This window comes from Ciona intestinalis, chromosome 9, assembly GCF_000224145.3.
Source record: "Ciona intestinalis chromosome 9, KH, whole genome shotgun sequence".
Taxonomy (NCBI): domain Eukaryota; kingdom Metazoa; phylum Chordata; class Ascidiacea; order Phlebobranchia; family Cionidae; genus Ciona; species Ciona intestinalis.
This window is the reverse complement of record NC_020174.2, coordinates 4,820,094-4,845,165: the sequence shown is the minus strand read 5'-3', so window position 1 is coordinate 4,845,165 and position 25,072 is coordinate 4,820,094. Positions and strand designations below refer to the sequence as shown.

At 35.2% G+C, this 25,072-nt stretch overlaps 3 protein-coding genes across 8 annotated transcripts in view; all 3 read left to right on the top strand.

The window, feature by feature from the left end:
- Positions 1–3,132, top strand: part of LOC100185798 (coiled-coil domain-containing protein CG32809) — a 48,293-nt gene extending 45,161 nt beyond the window's left edge. For 4 of the 5 annotated variants that reach the window (XM_018813181.2, XM_026835808.1, XM_026835810.1 and 1 more), the window contains 5 exons: positions 610–678; positions 1,212–1,347; positions 1,505–1,930; positions 2,133–2,275; positions 2,539–3,132. In XM_018813181.2, coding sequence (XP_018668726.1) covers positions 610–678; positions 1,212–1,347; positions 1,505–1,930; positions 2,133–2,275; positions 2,539–2,616 — 852 coding nt within the window. In that variant the 3' untranslated portion in view covers positions 2,617–3,132. The remainder of the gene's footprint in view (positions 1–609; positions 679–1,211; positions 1,348–1,504; positions 1,931–2,132; positions 2,276–2,538) is intronic. The other variant, XM_026835807.1, reaches the window with a different exon arrangement.
- A 965-nt stretch (positions 3,133–4,097) lies between these two features.
- On the top strand, positions 4,098–10,265 carry LOC100181073. 2 transcript variants are annotated; one of them, XR_001974907.2, is made up of 16 exons: positions 4,098–4,225; positions 4,436–4,594; positions 4,772–4,905; positions 5,283–5,440; positions 5,750–5,945; positions 6,135–6,282; positions 6,602–6,794; positions 7,062–7,197; positions 7,365–7,457; positions 7,629–7,772; positions 8,010–8,232; positions 8,533–8,655; positions 8,989–9,152; positions 9,229–9,377; positions 9,457–9,516; positions 9,583–9,685. XR_001974907.2 is itself a non-coding variant. In XM_002126983.4 (16 exons), the coding sequence occupies exons 5-16, from the start codon at positions 5,835–5,837 to the stop codon at positions 10,032–10,034; spliced, it is 1,722 nt and encodes a 573-aa protein (XP_002127019.2). In that variant the 5' UTR covers positions 4,099–4,225; positions 4,436–4,594; positions 4,772–4,905; positions 5,283–5,440; positions 5,750–5,834; the 3' UTR covers positions 10,035–10,265. The 2 variants fall into 2 exon arrangements, 1 of the variants encoding a protein (XP_002127019.2); XM_002126983.4 differs by lacking the exon at positions 9,457–9,516 and adding an exon at positions 9,921–10,265 and having other exon boundaries at positions 4,099–4,225; positions 9,583–9,706.
- Positions 10,266–10,974: 709 nt separating this feature from the next.
- On the top strand, positions 10,975–24,848 carry LOC100178705 (kinesin-like protein KIF14). Its single transcript, XM_002127009.4, has 31 exons — positions 10,975–11,832; positions 12,020–12,158; positions 12,312–12,384; positions 12,447–12,571; positions 12,823–12,946; positions 13,146–13,239; positions 13,428–13,550; positions 13,886–13,938; positions 14,726–14,864; positions 15,232–15,348; positions 15,704–15,834; positions 16,031–16,203; positions 16,474–16,682; positions 16,986–17,098; positions 17,412–17,580; positions 17,858–18,003; positions 18,210–18,357; positions 18,411–18,536; positions 18,803–18,911; positions 19,112–19,271; positions 19,616–19,819; positions 20,114–20,275; positions 20,428–20,555; positions 20,783–20,979; positions 21,379–21,525; positions 21,854–21,958; positions 22,157–22,237; positions 23,015–23,162; positions 23,496–23,706; positions 23,849–23,935; positions 24,212–24,848. The coding sequence occupies exons 1-31, from the start codon at positions 11,122–11,124 to the stop codon at positions 24,432–24,434; spliced, it is 4,875 nt and encodes a 1,624-aa protein (XP_002127045.1). The 5' UTR covers positions 10,975–11,121; the 3' UTR covers positions 24,435–24,848.
- Positions 24,849–25,072: the final 224 nt, after the last annotated feature.

Below are 25,072 nucleotides of genomic sequence, written 5' to 3'. Positions count from 1 at the left end.
TTTGATTCGTAGCTTTGGTTGGTAGTAGATTTATTAATCTGACAGTACAATATAGTAGGATGGGGTAGGATGGATCATATCGTCCTAATAAACAAAGAATATTTACAGGATTATATAACCGTAGCCACAACCCTAAAAGAGCGTTGTTAATTGTTAAAACACGAATATAAAACTTGGGATATTACTGGCTAATAATATCCATCTTACCCCGCAGTACTATATATCTTGACTTAGAAAATTGTAAAGCTGTTTTAAAATGTGAGTATTTTTTGTAAATCATGATCAGTGTTAATTCTGTAGACTTTATGTGTAACACATAACTACACCTGTCCTGTCACACATTAATGTCCCACTGTGTTTAATACCCAATGTATTGCTACTTTTACAAGCAATATGGACAGCGGCGCAGCTACTTAAAATAGAGGGATAAAAGTGGCGTTTTAAACTCTTCATTTTTTACGAAAAAAAGAGAGTTCGCTATCCTATAAAGCCCCTGGCTGTGCCACTGAATATATAAGCACGTTATGTTTCCACACACCCTTTATAATCAAACCCACCACCGTAATCAAAGCCCGCAGCACTTTTATAATTCGTGTGCCATGATCATAGGATGCTGAGGTTAGTTGGATACGAAGGCGAAAGTACAACAGTGAATACGACTCGAAAAAATTCGAGAAGGTAATTGAAATGCGCTCGAACGAGTCGTGTTGAAAATAACCAACTTGCCTCTAAACCCCAATGCATGGTTTGCTGTGGCATGAATAAATATATATACCGCATTTGATTCTATTCTTTATGGGTGAGGTCCTTGTCTAGGACCTGGGATTTAGTCCATTTGCCAAATATATCGCATGTCGTTATTATACTATGCATGTTTTTTGCTCACAAACTGTACTAGCTTGATACATGTTGTCTTTTCTGCCGTTTCGTATAAGCTTATGGTAGGTTGGGGTAAGATGGGATCCTAACATGCAATATACCGCTTTTCGCTGCACATTCCAACTTGAAGCGTTGAGGATATTCCTGATTATGCTTTGCTAATGATACACAGTGGTTCCTTATCGGTTGTTTAAATTGTCGGCCCATAAAAAAAAACACCACAAAGCGAAATACGTGGTACCTCGTAAGCTGGCACGAGGTGTATGAAACAGAACAGTCGCCCGCCTAGCAAGGATAAATATATTACGTTCATTCATTTAACATTCACGCAGGCACTGGAGTTGGCTGAGAAGGCACTTAATCGAACCAACCATCTTTCACTGATCGACCAACGTCGTCATAACCACTTAATGGACCTGTACAAGAATCGTGACGTCATGAACCACACACCACGTAGCAATCTCACAAGTAAGTTAAGGGTTACGACATACGATGAAACATTTTTTATAAGATATAAGAAACAGTTTATTATAAGATATATCTCGCCTTAAATGGCACTATCCGTCTCTTATTTAAACATAATCTTTAAAGACGGCCACACACTTATAACACATTTTGTTTCCAGCTTCGGATTCGAGTTCCATTGAATCGTTACCCCCTCCTCCGCCCCCTATGGATCATATGGGTCATCAATTCCACCCTAATCAACAACCGAGCTATCCATTACACCTCCCCCCTCCCCCAGCAGACCTTAACCTTCCCGGCCCACCACCACACGAGTATTCTGTCATCTCCCCCGACATCGGGTATATGAGCTCGGATCTCTCCCCGGAGCATCGTGGCCAAACACAGACCGGCTCACTACCGAGGTATTCAAACGCCACGCGGTTTCATGGGTATCAGCAGCTTGAACGAAGCCATGGCACCAGCCACCCTGCTTATGTGGATTACCACAATCATGGCCGCCAGACGCCACAGATGGTTGAAAGGTCACGATCGGTGACGCCACACCACTGGAACCAGCGTCCCATCACGCCACAGATGTTTACAAGTAAGTTAAAGGAGGTTGCTTATAAAAGCGAAACCAGACTACAATGGTAAAATACCAACTAGTTTGTTTTCTTATTTAAGTGGCCATTTGCCAAAGGACACATATGCCCACATTAGCAGCAGCGGCGAGCCTTAAACCCATACAGTGTTATTCTGCCATAAAGCTCTGCCGATCAGTGTTCTAAAATAAATTACCCTCCAAGGCGAGATACCAGTCGGACGCGAGTTGACAGAAGATCAGCGACGTCATATATTGGAGCAACAACATCTAATGAACGAAGAGAAGAATTGCAAGTTAAAAGAACAATATTCAAAGCTGCAACAACTACAACGGAAGCAGAGAATGGTGGGTGAAGTCTTCCTTAAAAATCGGTTTAGTATAGTAGTGTGGTGTAAGATGGGACACCTTTTCATACTATTTTCTCGTCCCATTTGTTAGTAAACAAAGAACATTTAAAGAATTATAAAACCGTATCTCCACGATTTCCAAAAATCGTTATTAATTGTTTAAATCACGATCCGGATGTTTGAATATTATGTGCTAATTGTGTCCCTTACATTATATAGTTTAATCGTTGAACATACTTTATTAAATTATTTGCATTTCAGGCAAGCAAGAAATATGTACCGAAGCCGAACTATCAGTCTATGTCGATGGCGGCTTCAGCAAAATCGTCCGATGTTTGAGATTGATTGACAGGTCAAGTAAATGAGAAATCAATATGCAGAACCGAGAGAAGGCCGGAGGGGTACGGGTTCGAAGTTCGAAGTTCACTGCGTGGAAGATTGAGTTCAAATGTCAGACTGAAAAAAGAATGTAAGAGAGAGAGAAAAAGAGAGTGTGTGAGATGGAAAAGTGTGTGAGATGGAAAAAAGAAGAAAAAGTAGCAAGTCTTGTAAATGCTACAGTGAACTGAAAATTAATTGTTGGAAAATGTTCGTTTCATAATTTCGTTAAAATGTCTTGTGTAATTTCTCGTTTTTTTATTATTTTATTATTGTGTGTAGTTTGTATTCGCTCGTACTTTTTAGCCTCGTTGCTAATAATTGGCTACTAGCCACCATATAGTTCTCCGCAATATACACTGTATAATTTCCGCACGAATGTCGCGAATTTTATTTTGCAATGCGTTTATTTTACACTTGTTTCTGTTATGCGCAATAATAAGTCTGGCTTGCAGCCAATACATAAAGTTTACATTACTTTTGTTTTGTCTGTAGCCCAGAGTGTTCGTGTTCAACGCCCGTCGCGGCTACCATAGCCCAGGGTGTTCGTGTTCAACGCCCGTCGCGGCTACCATTGTGGTATGTATGTCCTTGGTGCAAGACGCTATAAGCAATCGCTTCAACCCTGGTCCCTATAGTTGTAATAATTACACACAAAGTTACATACGTGATAACTTTTAAGCAAGGGCGAGGTGTAGGCTATGGAATAGAACACCCGTGTTATAACGCCTGCAGTTGCCCTGCCATAGTATTAAATCCCACTCACTTAATGTTTAATGATTAACAAACCGTGCGCTGCATTCGTTTGCAGTTACGAACTTTGATTGCAAAGTTTATTCCGAGTTTGCTAGTGCGTAAGATGGAGAGTATTTATAAACTTTCAGTATTGTTCGGGTGTTTACTTCTCTCGCAGGGTCTACCCTTGAAAACAGGTGAGTTATGTTTTAAGCTTACCACGCAGCTGAGTTACCGTTGTTTTAGATAAATTCAGAACATAACTTTAGGTTTATTTATCTGTTCGAATACGGTTACGAAAATCAGATACAGCAAAGGGAATTAGCAGCAAAACGCTAGTCGTTAATAACACGCCATTAATAAACTACTGGAGTAAAAGTATGCTGCGAAGCTACATAGGGCCTGTATTTATGCATAAGCTATATACAGATCTCAGACTGATTATAAAATAATACGTAATTTATTTTACCTTTTTTAAAATGATAAAACATAGGCACGACAAAATTTTAAACAAAAAAGACATTATTGCAAAAAAAAATAATTTACACACTCGAGGCAATTTGTCTGTATGTTATGAATGTTGGTTTATCAGCAGTACCATATTATGTATTGCACCCTTTGCAAGGCAATATAAACTATAGGGTGGGTTAGATTTGACAATTTAATCAGTGATTTATTGTTTGTCAGCGTAGAACAAATTATCATAGGTCACGAGAATCGGAGAATCGTGTTTAAAGCGCAAATGAAATACAACCATTTGTATTTGCCCAACGAGCATAACGTGTTCAATACAAGCTTGCTTAAGGAATTGTAAAGATAATGTTTTAGTAGAGTGGTATGTTTGGGACAACGTGGTTTGGGATTATTTTGCATTTAAAGGTTCAGGAATTCTCCTTCTAATGGGACTTTCCCTTAAATATGGAATCGCCTAAATTGTTAAAAGTAGATTAAAATTAATAAATAAAATAAATCCAATTTGAGGGTTTAGTAGTTACATAAGCCGATGATGTTTAGTGAGGATTCTTGACTACCTTGTATTTATTAGACACTGGAAGCAAGCTTACCTGGTCAATAAAAAATGATGGTTCATATTCCTTCCATGCTGGTATGGACCAAGATCACTTCAGGTTAAACAGTGCTGACGTGTTTCTACAATCTAATGGAAAGAAATATGGCAGTGAAGATGCTTCATTGAAACTTTCAGGTTGGGTTTTTATTCTTTAAAGATGTGTACGTTTTTAATCTTTTACGGGATTATTAGTAGGTATGAATGTAACTTATTTGTTAATGTATTGCATTTGATGTAAGTTTGCTCCCGACTGGCATGGGGTGTGTGAAACATAACAACTGTGTAATAACCACTATCCATATCTAACTACAGGAGCCAAGGCAATATCAGGTGGAGATGCCACAGGTACTTATGAGGGAACAGTTTACGATTATGTGGCTGGTTCAACTAGGATGTCAGCTCAAATAGCCATCTATAATGGAGGGGAATATGTTCGCTTTACACAGGTGAGTTTATTCTAGTTGATTTTTCTTGCTTTAGTGCATTTAAGTGGGATAAGATCTTTTGTTAATGGTTAAGCAAAACTGTTATCCTTTTTTTCATAAGGTACTTGTCAAGGACCTAGGATTTAGGTCAGATTTGTCCTATTACCCATACATTGTATATGCACATTCTATTCTATATGGGTGAGCTACTAAAGTAAGGTATGCCATGCAACCCAGGATTTAGGCAAAGCTTGGCCTATTACAACACCCAGACTGCTTTTGTCGTACAAACAGTGTGACTCTGTTCTGGATTTCATATCCTGTTCGAATGGATAAATATCATTTTTGTTAAAACTTTTTTCTTCTAACAACATAATACAATAACAATATATACACAGAGCTTCCCAACTGGAGTCAAAGGCTGCAATGTTTCTTACCTTGAAGATGTTCTTTCAAGTTTCCCAAGTTTTCATATTGCTCACACCAACACCACATCCAACCTTGGCTATCTTAACATGTATGGGGACATGGTGGGATTTGCTTATGTAATAGGAGAGTAAGTAGCTGGTGTTGGTTAAAACAATGTGGATAATAAGCTTTAATACTCAAAAGTAATTTAGCAACACCTTTATTTATAACGTTATCTAAATTCGAGCAATATAGTAGATTGGGATCAGGTTGTTTATCCGCATTAGGAAATATAGAATATTATGTGCTAAGGGTATACATCTTACAACACAGTACTATGTATACATAAAATACATTATATTTCAGTGATTTATCACATAGCAAGAATACCTCTATTTCTATTTTCTAAGTATATTATACTGCACAACATGGCTTTAATAGTCTATATTTACAACAGCATAAAGACTGGAGATGGTAGGATTTGAGGTGGTTTACGTGCCGGACCTCTTGTTCTGTTTGACGATCGTGGTAACACAGTTGTGATGTCATCGTTCAGTAGTTTTATGTCACACAACATGCAATATGACACAAAGTCTGGTGTGGTTAGGTTTGGTGTGATGGGAGATGTCACTGAGATACCAATGCATTATCAGGTAAGTTGGTGTTACAAACATGGTAATGTAAGTGGGCATAAATTGTATGAAACGGAACACCCGTGTTATAACAACTGTGGTAGGTAATATTCCTCTCCTTTTGGTTTAAAAACGACCCATAACTTACATTTTTTTCATATATACATTTATTTTAAGTCTTCATGTGATTAAATCCTGCTCTTATTACAGGTGGACACCATTCTTTACTACAGTGATAGTGGTATCAACCAAGCTGTAGAAAACTGGGGTCAAGTTCTTACCACCAAGTACCACAAGAAGAGCTCATTAATGGAGGCAGACTTTAGCATTAACTACCTTGGTTACTACACAGATAATGGTTGGTTTACTGTTTATATGAATGCGGTGTATATTGGGTTTAAATTACCATTACAACCTTGCATATACCATGCCATATTACTTAATCATGTTTTGACAATTAACAAGTTCGTTTAGAGTCGTAACTCGTGAGTAAACGATTTTATAACTCTGTAAACATTCTTTTTTACTATTGATTGGAAGCAGAAAATGACATGAAAAACTAGCTCATTTTACCCCTGGCTCAACCTACTATAAATGATAAATGAAAACATGAACCATCTTACCCCAATCTACCGTACTATTTGCTTTGTTATTTATACAGCCATTTACAACCACAGGTGCTTACTACTATTATAAGACTGAGCCAAACAAGACATATGATGTCACTATGCTGGATGTAGTTGCATATGCGGCATCTAAAGACATCCCATATGGTTACTTACAATATGACTCATGGTGGTATTACAAGGGTATAGGTAATGGGGTGAAAAACTGGACGTCTAGACCCGACATATTTCCAAATGGAATGGAGTAAGTGAATGTTAATTTATTTTATTAAAATTACCAGAAATAATTTGTATATATTTTATAATAATTTCATTTATTAAAAATATTAGGACATTGTTTTAACATTTTTATGGTACTGTGAATAAATTAAAAAAAAAATACAAAGAAGTTGTTTTATTTAAACTATGAAGAAAATTGTCTATACTTTGTAAAGTACATTTTGTGGAGCATCAAAGTTAAAGGAACAAAGAGGGTAAAATCTCATGGTCATTTACATATTTTGTATTGCAGCAAATTATATGAAGACACTGGTTTTCCTGTGGTTGCCCATAATCGATATTGGTCCTCAGATACAACATATGCAAAGCAGAATGGGGGAAAATATAATTTCTATGTGGAAACAGAAAAGGCTATTCCAGCGGACACGGTATTTTTTTTGCTGTGTTAACAAAAATTTAATTGACTGTCATTAACATTTTCCATTAGATTATAACCGGGATAATGTGCAACTCATAATCTGACACTCTTTTATTTTCTTGCCACCCAAATGTTAACTACTTTAAATTCTCAATCAGTGTTTGCTTATGGTTCTAGAACTTCTGGAAAGACTTGATTAGGTCCAGCAAAACTTGGGGTCTTATAACTTATGAGCAAGATTGGTTGGATCGAGAGTTTTTGGACCTTAAGGTTGGTGTGGCGTATAGTATTGTATATGTTTATCCAAACTTTATATATGCTTTTGTGTAAATGCCTTTGGTGCTATTTTTCAAGTTTTACACACTTCCTGGTGATCCTACATCAGAAATGTGTAAAGTATGAAAACCACAGCTAAAAGTTGTTTCATCCATTATACCACAGATAACAAGAAGTAACGTGACAGTTGCGAACAACTGGCTGAAGGAGATGGGTGAGGCTGCTTCAGAGTGTGATGTCACAATACAATATTGTATGGCACTTCCACGTCATATTATGCAGAGTGTTGAAATACAGGCTGTCACACAGGTTTGCCGGTTGTTCTTGAAAGTGTTTTTGTACATTTATCCAGTGCCATGACACAGTGGTTAACGCACCTGCTGCTAGCTCAGAGGTTACCGGTTCAGGGCTTGACGCTGCTATTATTGAGGATGTGTGATAAATTTTGGGTATCACATTGTGTATAGGCATTTGTAAGTTTGTATTACTACAAACCTGAATTCAAGCAAATATTTTAGCATTAAACTGCTTCTTTTTACCCATCAGGCCAGAGTTAGTGGAGACTATCACCCTGGTAACAGTCAGTGGAAGATTGGTGTAACCTCCATGTTTGCTCATGCCCTATATGTTGCCCCATACAAAGACACATTCTGGACCACAACTGTACAATCTGGTTCACCATACAGGTTATCTACAGAACCCAATACTGCACTACAAGCAGCAATATCTACTCTCAGCAAAGGTCCAGTAGGTCCAAGTGATGGAATTGGTAGGTTTATGGAATTTGTTTAATGTTTTATGCACCACAGGTTAAAACAGTTATAAATTGTATAATGTCTAATTTTAAGTTACTAATATGTGTTATATTGACTGTCGATATAGCTACTTCCCATCTTTTCCCTTTTGTACTTTCCGTAATCTTCCTGATCAACCAAAGAGACAAAATATAGTCATTGTTTTAAACATTCATGAGCCATTTATGTATAACATAAGTTGTTTTTTCTCTAACAGCCTTAAACATTGTTCGATAAATCTATAACTCTGGTTGATTTTTAATTCTTTATCAAAGGAAATACCGATAGGAACCTTCTCATGAAATGTTGTCGACTTGATGGTTTAATATTAAAACCATCTAGACCAATAACCTCAACAGATGAAACAATTTTGAAACTTGCTTTCCCTGCTATGGAAGGTATGGAAAGAGAAATATATATAGTTTGTAAAAGGAAGAACATATAACTAAATATAAATAACAAAAAATAAACTATGAAAAGGGGAAAATAACCTCTTAGTTTGCGTTTTACACCGATCTGCCTAAACAAATCATATTCAAAAGTACTTTTTATTGTTTTTAATTGGTTTATTCTAGTAACTTGTAAGTGGCACAAGGTGTATGAAACACAACACCTGTGTTATAAGACTGTCGTTGACCTGCCATGTAAGGAAAAATAAGTTACATTCATTTTTGAATGTATAAAGTTGTTCATGTTCTGCAATTGTTGGAAAAACGTATTTAATGTTTTAGGGGCAGCAAATGCTGAAGCAGAGGTTTATACAACATACTCAGACATACATGTGTATTCATCTGCCAAGCAGTTCATGCTAAGGTTTGGTATAGTGTTGATTACTGATTTGACCACATCTGAGTACAGTGTGGCACCCTCTGCAATGTACTTGGACAAAATAAATGTAAGTTTTTGTATGAAAACCAGGTATAAAATGCAGACAAAACAGCATTTAAATTTATATGATTCTTACATCTTAGATGGAAACCAAAATGTACAAAGCGTTTCAAGGTCACCCTGGTACGGATACCAAGATATATGATGTAGATGCCACAGGAATGTTATCTGTTCCTAAATGTGGTGTTAAAGATTTTCAGCTATGGCATTTGTCTCCAGTTGTTTCAATGGGGTAAACAGAGAGCTTTTAAATGCTTATGTTTTATGTTATGGTCAATATATAAAATTTGTGTTTCATTTTTATCTATAAGCATGTTATAACGACGGACATTTTGTGTATCTTCGGCCACCTTACACAAGGACTTAACCAGGTTTTTGCATTTTTTTTACAGTTTGAAATGTATTATAAATTAAAAATATCTACATTTTATTTGTAGAAATTCTACCCTTGTAATACTTGGGGAGCGAGAAAAATGGGTTCCAGTTTCATCCAGAAGAATTACAGGTGTTGAAATAAAAGATGGTAATTTTCTCATTGATTTACAAGGAAAGCCAACAGAGGTAAATGCAATTGTTCAATTATACTTAATCTTTTATCATTACACATGTTGGGTTCAACAGCCACCCTTTTAAACTGATGCTCCTTCCGATACTTTTTATTCATATAGCGTGTTTTATTGACAGTTGTTTTCCTTTTGATTCCCTTATCCTCGTTGTTTTTATATTTTAGTCTTCGTTAAAGTTTTCAAAGAGCTAAATCAAGTTATTTTCTTAGGTAATAACCATGGATTTTCTCTTGAACACAAACTTGGTCAGTGTATCATGCACAGTTCCTGACAGTGGTACAACTCGTGTGTCTGTACATTCGAAAACCTGCTTCTATACCTAATATATTCAATCTGAGCTTTGTTCCTGTAGTTAAAGAGATAAAGAAATTTATGGTATATTGGTCAAAACCCAAATCAGCTTACTTGCACTTAAGTCTTTAAAATTTTTACTGTGATTTTAATTTTTAAATAGGAGTTCAAGTTATGTAAAGTTTTATGATTAATAATTGCATAATTTTGTGTTAAATTGAACTAGTTCTTGTTGTGTTAATATAAAATGCTGTTGATTATTGTTTTGTTTGATTTCTTTAATGAAGAGTTAATAAGATATCTTGGAGAGAATTTCTAGAAATGTATGAGTGTTTATATAAGTTAACTGTGTATATCACCAAAACAACCTTATTGGAGCAGAGACCAATATACGGCCAGTTTGATATTTTTTTAGTTTGTAGTTGTTTAGTAAGGTCCGAAAATGTAGCATGTGCCAAATATTGGTTTTAATCTCTTTACATGTGGTAATAAAACAAACAACATCCATGCAACAGATTAAATCAGTCTGCAGTTTAAAATAAACTAGTTGAATACACCCGTTACCAACATAAACACAAGATTTGTAAATGTAAAACGTATTAACGTCTCCAGAAAACCGGGATAAATAAGTTACATTCATTCATATTCAACAGCATAACAAATCGAAATCCCCGCCTGTCGAGTTCACTCTAATTTCATTGGTCAAACGACTATCACGTGACAACATAGCGAAAGCGCGAGTTTTGTTTGAGTAAGCGCTAGGTTACCAGACAATATTGTGTACATTGAACATAGGGTTTAGTTTAGTTTAATACATGAAATTTAATGCCGTAAAGTTACCACAACTTTCATTATTTGTATGGTAAACGGGATGAGCAAGTTGCAGTTTGATACAGCATACGTTTACCTTTTTATAGTTGTAACAAAATGAGCCATATATATTATTATTTAATGGCGTATTAGCTCAGCTGTAATAACGCTGGATTAATTTAGGCAATGGAAAACAAATAGTTACATTACAGTGGAGCATTTCTTTTTACTTTTTTTATTTATTCAAGCAAAATTACCGTAAAACAAACTTACGTACATATAAACAAAACTTCTATTTTAAAATACAGGATGTCTAGTTCAGCACATTCCTTGCACCAAAGAGCTGGTAAAAAAACAGTGCTAAAAATTGACAAAGAAAATAATAATGTTACTACTCATCCAGTAATCAAATTGAAATCACAAGTTGCTGCAAAACCAAGCAATGAAACAAAGGTGAAAAATGAAAGTGCTAAGGCTAGGCTGTTGCCTAAGCCTGTCCTTATATCCAGTAAGTTGGAAGTCAATATGACAAGTTCCGGTCATGCTGGAAAAGGTAGTACAAAAGACAAGCTGGAGCAAAAGGGTGTAAACAGTCCCTTAAAATCAGTTTCTAAAGCTAAAATGGCATCAAATTCAGCTGCGAAGGAAGGGTCAGAAAAAGAATCAAAACCACAGAAAGTGTCAAGACCAAGAACTTCATCTGCCGCCATGTTTTTGGGCAAAACTGCTGATGGGCTTGCTTCGTCACCTCGCAAATCCCAAGTTCATGATTCAACCCATATTAACCAAAACAAGACCTTAATGAACGCAACTGCCCAATCTCCTAAGCAACGTAAAGCACCACCAAGTTCATCAAAAAAAGTTGTAACACCAGGAAGACCAATCTCTGCTCCTGTTACTGGTAAAAGCCCGTTATTGCACCTTCCAAACAAAGTTACGTTTGATACAGCCGCTGCGTCTAGCCCAAGTTATAAGAAAATCCCTAAAGATGTTGTTCGGCATGCTGTGCATAATCTGCAGGTAAATCTGTTGTATGATCCATGGTATGACAAATGAAGAGTTTTTAAAAAAATGCACAACATTTTGGGTTTGCAGCAAAAAAATGTAAAAAGACTAACTTTTTAATCTAGTAGCACATTGGCCTATCATGCATAATTATAACTGCAAATGTGCAAAACTCTCATTTCTCTTACTTTAATCTTCACAGGAGTCAACTGGTAAACCAAACCTTGTGAAAAAAGAAACGGAAGTGAATTCTGCTGTGAAACCTGTTCGCAAAAGCTTAATCAGTGTGTTTGATCAAAAGTCATTCGGTAACCTGAGTAGAAGGAAAAGTCGCCAATCAGGTAATGTGTAGTTTTACATATGTATGTGTCGTATGGACAGATAATTGTATTGCTATTATCATACAGGTATTATAGCATTAATTCGGTTTGCCTATGTCCTATGTGTAAGCAGTGGTACATTATGTTTTTGAATTGGTGTTTACTTTGTCACAGTATGCTTGGAAGATGTAAGTGCAAAAGATTTCAGCGTCACTGTTGCTGTGAGAGTACGACCCTTTAGTCAAAGGTAAGATTTGTTAAAAACCTCATTGAACAAAACTAAAGTATTTACTTTCTGTATTCTCACAGGGAAATAGAAGAGGAATCAAAGCAAGCAGTTTACATGAATGGCAATGAAACTGTGGTTAAAGATGGCGCAACAGAACATGCGTTTGTGTACGACTATTCATTCTGGTCAACAGACAAAAAGAATGGTAAGGAATAAATCTTTATGTCAACCTATGTTGGTGTAATGGGTAAATTTTGTAAAAGGGATGATATCATATATTTTTTGCTTTTTTACTGCAATTTAGTGATAGTTTTACTGTATTTAGCAATATTACTACACATTAAAAAATATTACACCTACAAATGGATTTAGTTTACCTTTGTGATTATAATTTTTTTCCGGCTAGTGAGGATAAGAAGTTACATTTATTCATTCATTTATAATTCTGTATTCTAGGTGAGTTTGCATCACAAAAAGTAGTGTATCAGAAAGTAGCCAAGCCCCTATTAAGCGCAGCATTCGACGGATACAATACTTGTTTGTTTGCTTACGGACAAACAGGGAGTGGGAAATCTTACACGTGAGTTATATATTTTGCAATCAATTTAATGATTTTTTAAATGCTAAACCAGAATGGTGGTAAAATCCAAAGACTTGAGTAGCCTATCTTTTGTTTTGTTCTGAACCTCAATGACGTCATATCTTTTTTAAATCGTTTTCAGCATTTTTAACAGTATGATAATCTTGACTATCCACTTATAATAACTTGTCATTTTCAGCATCATGGGTTTGGGTGAAGACAGTGGATTAGTCCCAAGATTTTGCGACGAGATGTTTTCTACTGCTCGTAAAAAGTCACAGCGACAGAAAAATGTAAGTGTTGACCAATTTTTCCATGTTTCCCAGCTAATTGCTATAATTTATCTCCTACAAAAATAGTTACCATAATAGCCGGGTGAAATCCTGTTATTTACTTACACAGCTGGGGAAAATTAAATTTTTATCTTCTTAGATAAGCTTCGAGTTTTTTTAATGAATAGGCTAATTTAATTTTACTTTAGATAAGCTACCACATCCAAGTGAGTTATTTTGAAATATATAACGAGAAGATTCATGATCTGTTGACTTCATCTGCTAACTCCAACTCAGTAGCAGACGTGGATAATGCTGCTGCGAAACCAAATGTAAGTGTATGTACAAAAGTTGTACTAAATTACTAATTTAAATTTGGCTATTATGGTATTTTATTGCAAATATATGGTTATATTTTAATAGTTAGAATATTTAGGATTATAAATTTGGTTTATTCTTCTATGAGCTACTGAATATTTTAGGCTTGTCAATTTGTCTTATATCAAATATCGATGTAATTATACACTGTTGGTTTTATGTATTAGAAGTCACTCAGCATTAATTTTCAATAAAAAGTTTAACAAATGCTTCATGCAATGAAACATTTCCATAAAAATATGAAGGCGTTCATAAATATATCATTTAATAAAATCATGTTTTTTGATAGTTGCGTGTGCGAGAACACCCAGACCATGGCCCTTATGTTGAAGGACTTTCAAAGTAAGTGGACTCAACATTGCTTTTAATTTACTATGATATATGAGGGTTGGTAAACCCACACATGTGAGTTTAATAATAAGCTTCAAACCATATACGCTAAACCAGGGTAGGTAGGCCCACTGTACATTTTTCTACACTGCATTAATCAGTAAACTTTTGAACTAAAAAGGTGAAAATTTTTCAATGTCATTGTCACCCCTGTTTCAAAAGTAGGGTGTTACCCAGAGTTATGACTGTGTATGTTACATATTTAATGTCACTTTAAATAGTTTCAACACATGAGTGATAGAATATATGCTCATTGCTCAGTAAAGTTAATAATAGAGCACTTTGTTTGCGTTGCCATTATTTACATTGTTCATTCACTTTTTTATTATTACTTCAAATACCCTTTCCTATGTAAACAGTCATGAATTAAATTCCAAGAGTTGATATTTCTAACTTCTAAGATGTACTTATGTCAATGGAGTAGCCTATGAGTCATGACTTGATTTATCAAAGATAGACTTTCCAGATTAATATCTTTTCAGCCTATCTGGTGTATAAAACAGAGAGTTTATTCCAACTTTGTCTTTAACACGCATATATATTTAAATATATACTTTGTGTTGTAGGATCAATCTCTGATAAAGTCTTGCCATATGGCTGACAAAACGATTTAAATTAAAACGATTTAAATTAAAAAAATGTAAGGGATTTCTTTGTCAGGACCAAATTAAAATATATAAGACAAATAAAAACTATTTTACTTTATTCTTGGTAGCAGAAGTAACAAACTACTTTCTAGTTTCATTGTTACATCGTTCAATGATGTCCAAGCATGGTTGGAGGTCGGTAATCGACAACGAGCGACTGCTGCTACGGGGATGAATGATAAAAGTAGTCGCTCTCATTCAGTGTTCACCATTACTATGGAAGAAACAACAGTAAGTGTCTTACTAACTTTTGTTATAAGTATCAACATTTTGACATAATCACAATTTACCTAGCTATGATTAATGGTCTATTATGTTTCACTGTTTGAATTTATTCTTTAGTTCAATGTTTTAATATGTACCATTTTTTAGTAAGTAATTACCATCTCATGACCAACTCTGGTGTAATTACCAGATCCAAGGTTGTGCCTGATCATAGAACCTCCTAAATTAAATTGTAAATAGAAATTTCTTGGCTAAATTCCAGGTAACATGGTATGCCACAACAAAGGCCCTCACCCAGATAGAATAATAAATACAAATAAATTAATAATTTTTGTAAAAACTTTGCCCCCAACTAACTCATCACATTGCTAAGGTCGAGGATTTGGAAGGCCAGAAACATGAAACAGTGAAGAGAAGTTTAATCAACTTGGTAGATCTTGCTGGATCTGAACGGTTGTCTAAGTCAGCTACTAGTGGCCAACGATTAAAGGTAGTTTGTTTTGTTTTAATGAATTCTGTATTTCCATGATATAAAAACTACATACTATGTTGTATTGGATGTACCAATAAAATAATATTATATTGTATAAATATAACTAAAATACGTATAATTATATGAATTAAATTTTCAAAATATGTATACATTTATCATGACATATTTGCTACTGGGGTATAATTAAAAATTGCTGCTTAACTAACCGTTTAACACACATTCGAAATTGTTTTTTTGACATTGCATTCTTAAAATGCACATGCAGCAAATTGCTGTGGTAGGTTGAGATCTAATGGCGATTATGCTGTCATAGACTCATAGTTATGTGAAAAATTATGTGTTTATTTAACAGGAAGGGGCGAGCATCAACACATCTTTACTAACATTGGGAAAAGTGATCTCAGCTTTATCAGCTCGATCTAAACTTGCTGTAAAAAGAAGGAAACAACTTTTCATTCCTTATCGAGATTCTACGCTTACATGGTCAGTTATGCATGTTGTGTAAAATGTTTAGTACAACTAATGATTTTTTTATTGATAAGTTCTGCTAGTTTAGCTGGTATTTTAATGTTACCCAATTTTGCTTATATTCTTGAGTTGCTTAGTAGTCTTATAGCCCTTGCTTTTTTAACTATACCTACACAACTATTCATTGCTTTTATTTATTCATTCGCATCAGGATACTTCGTGAGAGTTTGGGTGGTAACTCACGCACAGCCATGATTGCCACCATCAGCCCTGCTAATGTTCATATTGAGGAAACACTAAGCACATTACGATATGCTAAACAAGCTCGTACCATTGTTAACTTGGTAAAGGTTAATGAGGATCCTAATGCAAAAGTTATTCGAGGTAAGGATTATTCTTAGTGTGTTTTAATTACACTTGGTTGGCCAAGTTTAATTTTAGTTTTAGTAAAATATTGAAATTATTCTTTCTGTCCCAATATGCATCTATTTGTAACTCATAATTTTCATTCTAAAATTCTGATGTAACAGTTCTATTATATAAAGGTGACTCCCTGCAACTGCCGAGGGGGTGAAATTTGGGCCAAAGTTGACCTATTACCCCAAAAGCCACTACAATATATTTTCAGGTTTAATTTAAGTGTTTTTTTTGCAGAGCTGAAAGCTGAGATCCTGAAGTTGAAAGAGGCGTATCGTCAAACGGAGATTGCTCCTGAGGAGTACCAGGCATCACTACGGGAGGTTGCGGCTCTTCAGCAGAGGTTGAGTGCAGCGGACCAAGAGAAGATGGAGGTACAGGAGCAATGGAGGAGGAGGTTGGAGCAAAGTGAGAAGAGGAAAGCTGAGGAGATTAATGAACTCAAGGTTGGTTTTATGGGTGTAGTGTTTATTGTTAGACGTCATAAGTTTTACCATCTAAGTTTTACACCAAGACCAGCTTTCACCATGCTGTTAGGTGTCTATACAAAATAATAAAGTCAAAGTATAGAGTTCTCCACACATCATAGAGTTTGTGCAATATTACCAATTATGTGCACACAGATTATTCACATGGGTTATTATAATCAATTCCAGTGCATAGATGCATACCCATGTTAGGTGTCTATGCTAAAACCATGTACCTGCATTAGTATGTATATTGTTATATTAACCTACCTACTCCCACAGAGAGCAGGTGTGTCGTTCAAAGTTGACAACCGACTTCCAAACCTCGTCAACTTGAATGAAGACCCCCAACTATCCGAGTTGTTGTTGTATATGATTAAGAGGGGAACTACAAGGTTTGGGGTGATAATAGAATGTTAATGGTGTTGTTGTATGGACCTAACCAAATATGAAGCCTGTCTCGGGCAACAAGGGCTATAATGGTAATGAATAGAAGATCTTCCCTTGGCAGCTCATCAAAAGTTAGTTGCTCCTGTCTAGCCTTTGCATACGACAACATAACAGTTTATGTAGTTTTAGTAACCCTTTATGTATGGAAGTAATAATGCTGTTGAAAAAAAATTCTTGTACGTAGTTTATTTATGATGTATGTATGCATAAAATACATAATAACTGCTGTTAGTGTTAAATACATGTATTTTCATACAGTGTTGGACAGAAAGGTGGTGAATGCGACATCCAGTTATCTGGTGCCTTGATAGCAGACCATCATTGTAAGATAACTAACACCAATGAGAAAGTATCAATCCAACCAATAGCTGATGCAAGGACGTATGTGAATGGAGAGCTTATAACTAACCCTGTCACTTTACACCATGTAAGATTTGACTTCAATTTTATAAGTTATTCGTGTGTGTTATTTTTAGCCCATTTTTAGTTGTAAATGACTGGTCGTGTGGCCGTAACAACGGTTTTTTCTAATTTTTGCCATGAAAGATTCTACCTTCAATTTGTGCTTCCCTGTCATTCGGCTCATCTTTACGTTTATTAATTTATTAAAAGCGTTATTACGTTACACCTGCAACAACATCAGGACACTGTTTTTAATAGCTAACAACACAACGTCACCCAATATATTCCTTTCTTTTTTCCAGGGAGACCGAGTGGTAATCGGAGGTGAACATTTCTTCCGACTGAACAACCCAATTGAGATTAAGTCTGGCATGAAGAAGAGAGGGTCAGGGGAGAGAAAGGACTTTGAGTTCGCTAAGTCCGAGCTCATACAGATACAAAATGACAGGTAAATGTTTGGTTTTTTCTTGGCCCGATCTGGACAAAATACGTATAGAATAGAAATGTAAGTGCATTTATAATTACATAGGATTTTTGAAGTAAATGCATAATTCTGCAATTTAAACTAAAGTATGCCAAAAAATGCGTTGATTAACTTTTTTAGAACTGTCTGCTATTTTTCCAGTTTTAAAAAAAACTCAAATTTTTTCACAGAATGCAGGCGGAGATGGAAGAAGCTCAACTTCGATCGAAACGTGAAATGTTACGCGAGATTGAAGCTGCTAAGCATGAAGCTGAGGTGGAAATATCAACACAGAGGAGTCAGTTTCAATCAGCCATAGATAACCTGCAAGCCCAACTCGTAAGTTTATCAGAAGTTATTTTTTATTTATCTCACTTCCTTCTGTATCACAGAAAGCTGGCAAGCGAGTCCAACAGGAGCTGGAGACGATAAAAGAAGAGAAAGAGTCGCTTGAGATGATGGTGAATGCTGGGAGGAGGAATAAAGAGATGGAGGAAAAGATGTTGGAAGAACAAAGAGTGAGTTTTGGATTATTTGTTTATAGGTAAGGTACTTGCGTAGGACCTAGAATTTTGGGGTAGAGTTGTCCCATCACCCCTACATTGTATAGGCCCAATATATGTACGTGGAACATTCTTTTCCATATGGGATTTTGGTCACAGTTGACCCATTAAAATTTGGCATATTTACCCTTTATCTTTTGATAGGGTCCACAGTTTAGATTAGGATACCAGATTAAGCTTAACTATTATCTTTGATGTAATCTCTATACCGCTTACTGTAGGAGACCTGCCACAGTAGATTGAAAGCTCAAGTCCTCGCAGATTTAGAAGAAGAATCTCGTAAACTAGCACGAGACATGGAAAGGCTGCAGAATAAAACTAAGACATTCAGTAAGTGGATTCACATTGCTGACAATTTTGTTTCTTTGTTTTTTTTATATTTATAGACCAATATATATGGAAGGGTCAGACTAAAGAATTTTTTATTTTAAGGAGTATCTTTGAATAAAATACATAATAAATGCTGTTAAATACAATTATTTTCATGTATCTATGAATAAAATACACGTAAAACACTCTGTATATTCCAGAGATAATTGACAGCCCAGTGATTGCCAGTCAATCATCTAGCCCACTACGTATCTCACTCCTTCTACAAGAAGCTAACAACATAAGTAGAAAGTGGAAGAAAGAAACAAACTTTAGCAGGCATGATGTAGAGAAAGATGGGGAAACTGTTATTAATATTAAGTAAGTTTACAGGTTTTTTTTCTTATTGTAAAAGGTTTAACGTCAATATTTCAAAAACTATTTGATATCTTGGTAATGTTGATTTCATAATTGAACACATTTTTATTTGAGACCTCGTTCCTTTCAGATCATACAATTAGCAGAAAATCTCTTTTAGATCTATATCACACTTGGTGCCAACACAGTATAGGCCCACCTAATAAAAAGTATGGTTTTTAAATATTCATTTTTAGGTTAAGAATATAAATTTTGGTATAAAATGAAAAGATGATAAAAATCTCTAGTTCTGTTTGTAACAAAAAACTGCAAAAATCGGTAAAATTTATTCGTTTATTTCTCTATAGAGTTGAGAATAGGAAGTTGGGGATTTGGACGATGTGGTCGGTTGATAAACTAGAGGAGAAGTTGGATATGATGAGGGAGATCTATAATGATGCAGGGGTGGATGGAGGAAGGGATGGGGAGACAGAGAATATCTTCTATGATCCTAAAGATGAGTGGCAGGAGGTTTATAATCCAGAGATAACCGACACCCCCACCTCGAACCGGTGAGTAGGTTGTGTTGATTTTTTGTTATTTTTTTGGCGACCAATCCTGGTATAAATCCTAGGATGCATGGTGTGCAACCCTGTAGGACCTCACCCATATACAATAGAATGAAAGTTATTTTATTATTAAGAATGAGCCTAATTCTAAAGAGCTAGAGTTTCGTTTCAAATTTTAGAGTGATGTATTAATACTTTAAAACTAATTTTGTTTCATGGAATATGCATATTAATCTAATATCCCTGCCTTTCCATAAGAGCAAGTCGGCCCCATTAACCAAGCCCCTATACCCACAGTCGCACTTCACGCAAGTTAAAACGTCGTTTATCTTCCCTTGTACTTGCACGAGCTTCCCCCAACCTCCAGCAATCCCTGATGAGATTACATAAGGAGCAGAATTCATCAATTGCTCAACACAGTCCCATTGATGCAGCCTTCATTGTGGAGCTTTGTAAAAAGTAGGCTTTGTAAAAACTAACCTTTTTCTTAAGCAGTACCTAAGCTACAGCAACAGTACCTACATCTTATATAAAGTATGTACTATGTACATATTTCCTTAAGTTGACTATATGCAGTGCTGCACAAACCCAACAAAATATTCCTCTCTTAGACAAATAGATGAAGCTGTGTTATGCATTGAGCAACACACAGACACACACATGGATAAGATGCTTCTTTCACTCGAACAAATCAAGTCAATCACTCAAAAAATACAACACAAGTTCCAGGAAGATGATGGTATGTAGATTGTGTGATTTGCTGTGTTTTTTATTTGTGGATATGTGGTTTACTGTGTCTGGGATTTGGGCCAGATTGGCCTATTACTCCAACATTATATATGCACAGGCACAGCCCATTCTATTATACATGGGTGAGGTCCTGCACGTCATGGGGTGTCTTATATTTGGAAAAAATGACAAAATATGTAACACTTATACATACAGCCATTTGTCCTTGTTTTCCAGATTACTTCAAGTCCGCATTATACCCTGAGCATTGTTTAAATCTAAGCCAACATATAAGTAACGTGGTGTCTATAGTTGGCTTCATACACCACCATACTAATGTTGTATGCGTTACTTCATCATCGTTATCAACACTACTCATGCAACTTCAAAAGGCTACGAAGAAATTGACCAACAATATTACGAGGCTTTTGCATGTAAGAGAGATATTAGAAGTATTATACACTCCATTTTTATAAAATACTTTGTTGTTTGAATAACTTTAACAAACCCAACACTAACAGCCTTTTGTACTGTTTTGACCAATTGGCAATTACAATAGGGATATTTCAAATCAATACATAAATGTAACTTATTAATACTTGCATGGCGTGGCATTGACAGTCGTTATAACACGGGTGCTCTGTTTCATAAACCAGTGCCCACTTACGTGTCACCCCATGGTCCCCATATGTAACTTTGTGGGTAATTGTTTTTCTGTATGACTGACAATTTAGACATCTAATTAGCAGCTACTGGATTGAAGTATTTGTAAGTAAGTGTTTTGTCCAAGGACACATACACCCACAAACTAATTTCGTCCCATTAACACCCAGGGTTGCCACAATGACATTCAACAAATTGTGACCGAGTCAACCACGAACATTATTCAACTACTGCCGAATATTTCCAAATATTGTGGAGCTGTTGCCATTGCTGCTAACATGCAAGTGTCGCTGTTTACTGAGAACCACCAGCAGAACGTAAGTTGATGAATGTATGAATGTTTCTCATTGTAGCTTCTATTTAAATTAAAAGCCAACTATTTCTAAGATTATAATCTCAAATATCCCTGGTTTTAAGACAGAATAAACAAATACCAGAATTTTATATATGTGGCAAAAGTGTTTGGTTTGTGATTTTAATTCTGCTGTAATTTTTTGATGTAGTACAATATTTGCTGGACTATTTTTTATTGAACTTTTTCTGACTTTTTTATTGAAAGAATTATCCCTTTACGAGCAGCAGATCGTGGCCAAATTCACCAAATTTAAATTACAGCTGCAGTATTTCATATTCACTTGTCCACAGTTAAGCCATCGAATCAAACGAGCATTCTTACAAGGTGGGGATACTTTCATGAGGAAAACTTTGTCGGGTGGGATCGAAAAACTTAAAAGGGTGAAAAAGTCAAAGGTGAAAATATAAAGCTTATATTCGTTTAATTTTTGTAATATTTATCTGATAAAGATCTGGGAACTGTTTGTTCAGTAAATAAATATGAACATTCATAATATTTTTGATTTAACCCACATAAACCCAAATGTTATTTCTTACACTACGGTAAATGCATATTATAAGCAAGTTAACATGTACCAACCATATGCACACCAGCTACCAGATGAAGGAGGAGACATGCTTGGTAATCTGACAGAAGCTGTCAAGAAACTTTTACAATCTTGTCTGGATTTGCAGGTAACATATTTATCTAATACATAAGTAAACAGATCTTTGTAAGTTTTATTTTACATGGAGACATAAGCATTATGTTCTTTCCTATTAATTATTCAAACTATGTTATTTTGTTACTTATTTAAGGAATTGAACTGTGGAAGTTTTTTTACTTTAACATCAAGCGAATATTCAGCAGACAGTTTGTAGTTTTGCACCATTATATAATTATGTTATAAACAGTTAGTTGAAATAGTAAAATCCAGATTATTTTTAAAACAAATTTTTAATAACTATGACTTTTGATGCCGTAGCCAATGAAAATATTACCACAGTTAAGCAAACCATATGTTAGTAAGTTGAAAGTTAAAAAATGTATTTATTTATGTAAGGTTGAGTTAAAAGCAAAGTCAGTGAAAGAAATATTAAATGCAAGGATAAGGTTGGATATGGTAAGGTTTATTGGTTTTAGTTCATATTAGTTTATAAATGTTTAATATAGTGGATATGTGTATAAGGTTTAAGGTTCAAATCAAGAATTTAATCTGCTGTAATCATGTAGAACATACTGCATACCATTTGTTATGCATTTCCTTTGAGCAAGTATTGGGGTTTTCAAACTTTCCTAATATTTAAGTCGAACTATAACAGATTTTAAAATATCAAACGATGTTGATTTTCTACTAAATTGTTTTTATAAAAAAACTTATTTTATATTTTTTGTATAAATATTAATTGTAATTGAAATACTCTTTATCAAAGCCATAAACTTATTTTGATGCTTTCCAAACTACATACCAGGAGGAATTATATGAGGTTTCCATGCATGCGCATGAAACTGACGTGCCACCCCATTATTATAAACAATATCTACATTGGACACAAAGCCTTATTGCTGAAGTTGGTTCCTTGATTAGTGGAGTATCACAGCTTAATGCAAAGCATAAAGGTTATGAATGTTTCTGTTTGGTCGGATTTGTAACAACAATTCTAAATTACTCCACACTGCTACCATTGTGCGTGTGCGTGTGTCTGGCATTATAGGGTTGCTTAAATTATCAGCCATACAGAAAAACAATCATGAACAAAGTTACATACGTGGCAACTTACATGATGTATGAAACAGAACACCTATGTTACAACAATTGCGGTTTTATAGCTAGGGTAGAAAAGTTACATTTAAATATATGGAAATATTTTTCCCAACATAACTATTCTGACACCAAAAACACTATTGCAATTTTTTTTATGCAACAATATCATTAAGTAAGATTCATTACAGATGAAACTGGTTCCCACACTGATGATTTACGACATCGCTCTGAATTATTGTGGCGACCTACTTCACGTATTGCTGAGTTATGTATGCAAAGTGATGGTTTATCTGCTGCAGTGCATGAAATGAAGTACAGGGCATCTTCTAACAGTAATAGCAACAACAACAGTAATAGATCAAGTGAAGACCAAGACACTGATGACACAGAGTGTGACAGGTGAACATATTTTCGGTTTGCTCTGACATAAAGAGAAAGTTTATTTGTTAACTTATCTGGTTTTGCTTTTAAATTAGAATAGAGATAATTTTGCGTCCTGTCTTTTTACATGAATTAAAATAAACTTTTGTTATTTGTACAGCTTACGAAAAGCAGTCCAAGCTACAGCACGATCTGTGCACGAAACCCTGCGTGAGATTATCGACTTTGCTGATGCTTCAAATTCTACGTTTGTAGTTCCAATGTTATTTTATTTTCATTAAATAATTGACTGTTTTTAAATGGCAAACTAGCAGCGTGTAACGTAATGAATAAATGGATGAATGTAACTCATATTTTTTTGCATAGCAGGGCAACGGCACTCAATATACACGGGTGTCCTGTTCTATACACCTTGTGCCCCCTATGAGTTACATTGAAACTTTGTATATAATTGTTATACCTATGCATTACCTATGGTAGCTAAATCCCATACTTTGGGACTAAAAACCATTATGTACTTTAGGTTCAATACTGCTAATGAATCTGGAATTACCCAGAGAAGTGACAGTCAAAGAAATCGTCGCAAACGAATATTACCAACAAGCCCATCACTGTTATACGCAGATGACCTTTCATCATCATTGGCTGTTAAAAACACTGTAACTAACTGGTTACAAGCAGCTGACACATGTACAAGCATACATATGGATGATCTGCTTAAAAGTACAAGCTCGGTTTATGTTTGATCCAATCATTTGACCAGTTTTACTGGTACCTCATATTTAATTTAATGCAGTCTCGCATTACAGTCATATAAGTTTCATATTATTCTTCTGGATTTTTTCTTTGATGTATTATTATTACCCACTAGTAAATAGGCTTACAATTTCTTTAATCCTGCCGCTATTGCACATGCTACTGCCAAAGAACACTAACTATGTTGTTCTTTGTACTGCTACAATCAAAGTGTGAGTTGCAGTTTGATTAGCTGTGGGCAAGTAATTGAAAATGCGTCATTTTCGTAAGGGTGCGTATGTAGTTCAAGCATATTTGTAGTGACTGAAGCGTGTTTAATTATTTATATAACTACGTTGCACAGTGTTGGTGTCGGTTTGTCTCACAAAAAGATATGCGCATTATTAAAAGGTTGCTAATATTCGTTCTGATTTGGGTAATATTATACGTCTGTTAAGTCCAGCAACGTAAGCGCTTGACAGCTCTGCGAAGAAAAAGAAAATATGGTATATTTGTTCAGCCACCCTTTTTTATTCGTAATGCAAAGAACTTGCTCTACACTTGTTAGATTTGTCAAAAATAGTAAATTTAGTTTTATTGGGGACGATATGTTTTAATCGGCGGGAGAATTCGGGAAATCTGAGCATAT

What these genes read in the sequence shown, in the direction of transcription:
- LOC100181073 (XM_002126983.4), top strand. Translation starts at nt 5,835, where the DNA reads ATGTCATCGTTCAGTAGTTTTATGTCACACAACATGCAATATGACACA. An exon ending in GAGAGTTTTTGGACCTTAAG is followed by an intron (nt 7,458 to 7,628) that starts GTTGGTGTGGCG and finishes ATTATACCACAG; the next exon opens with ATAACAAGAAGTAACGTGAC. An exon ending in AGGTCCAAGTGATGGAATTG is followed by an intron (nt 8,233 to 8,532) that starts GTAGGTTTATGG and finishes TCTTTATCAAAG; the next exon opens with GAAATACCGATAGGAACCTT.
- LOC100178705 (XM_002127009.4), top strand. Translation starts at nt 11,122, where the DNA reads ATGTCTAGTTCAGCACATTCCTTGCACCAAAGAGCTGGTAAAAAAACA. An exon ending in CAAGTTCCAGGAAGATGATG is followed by an intron (nt 20,556 to 20,782) that starts GTATGTAGATTG and finishes CTTGTTTTCCAG; the next exon opens with ATTACTTCAAGTCCGCATTA. An exon ending in AAAGGGTGAAAAAGTCAAAG is followed by an intron (nt 21,959 to 22,156) that starts GTGAAAATATAA and finishes TATGCACACCAG; the next exon opens with CTACCAGATGAAGGAGGAGA.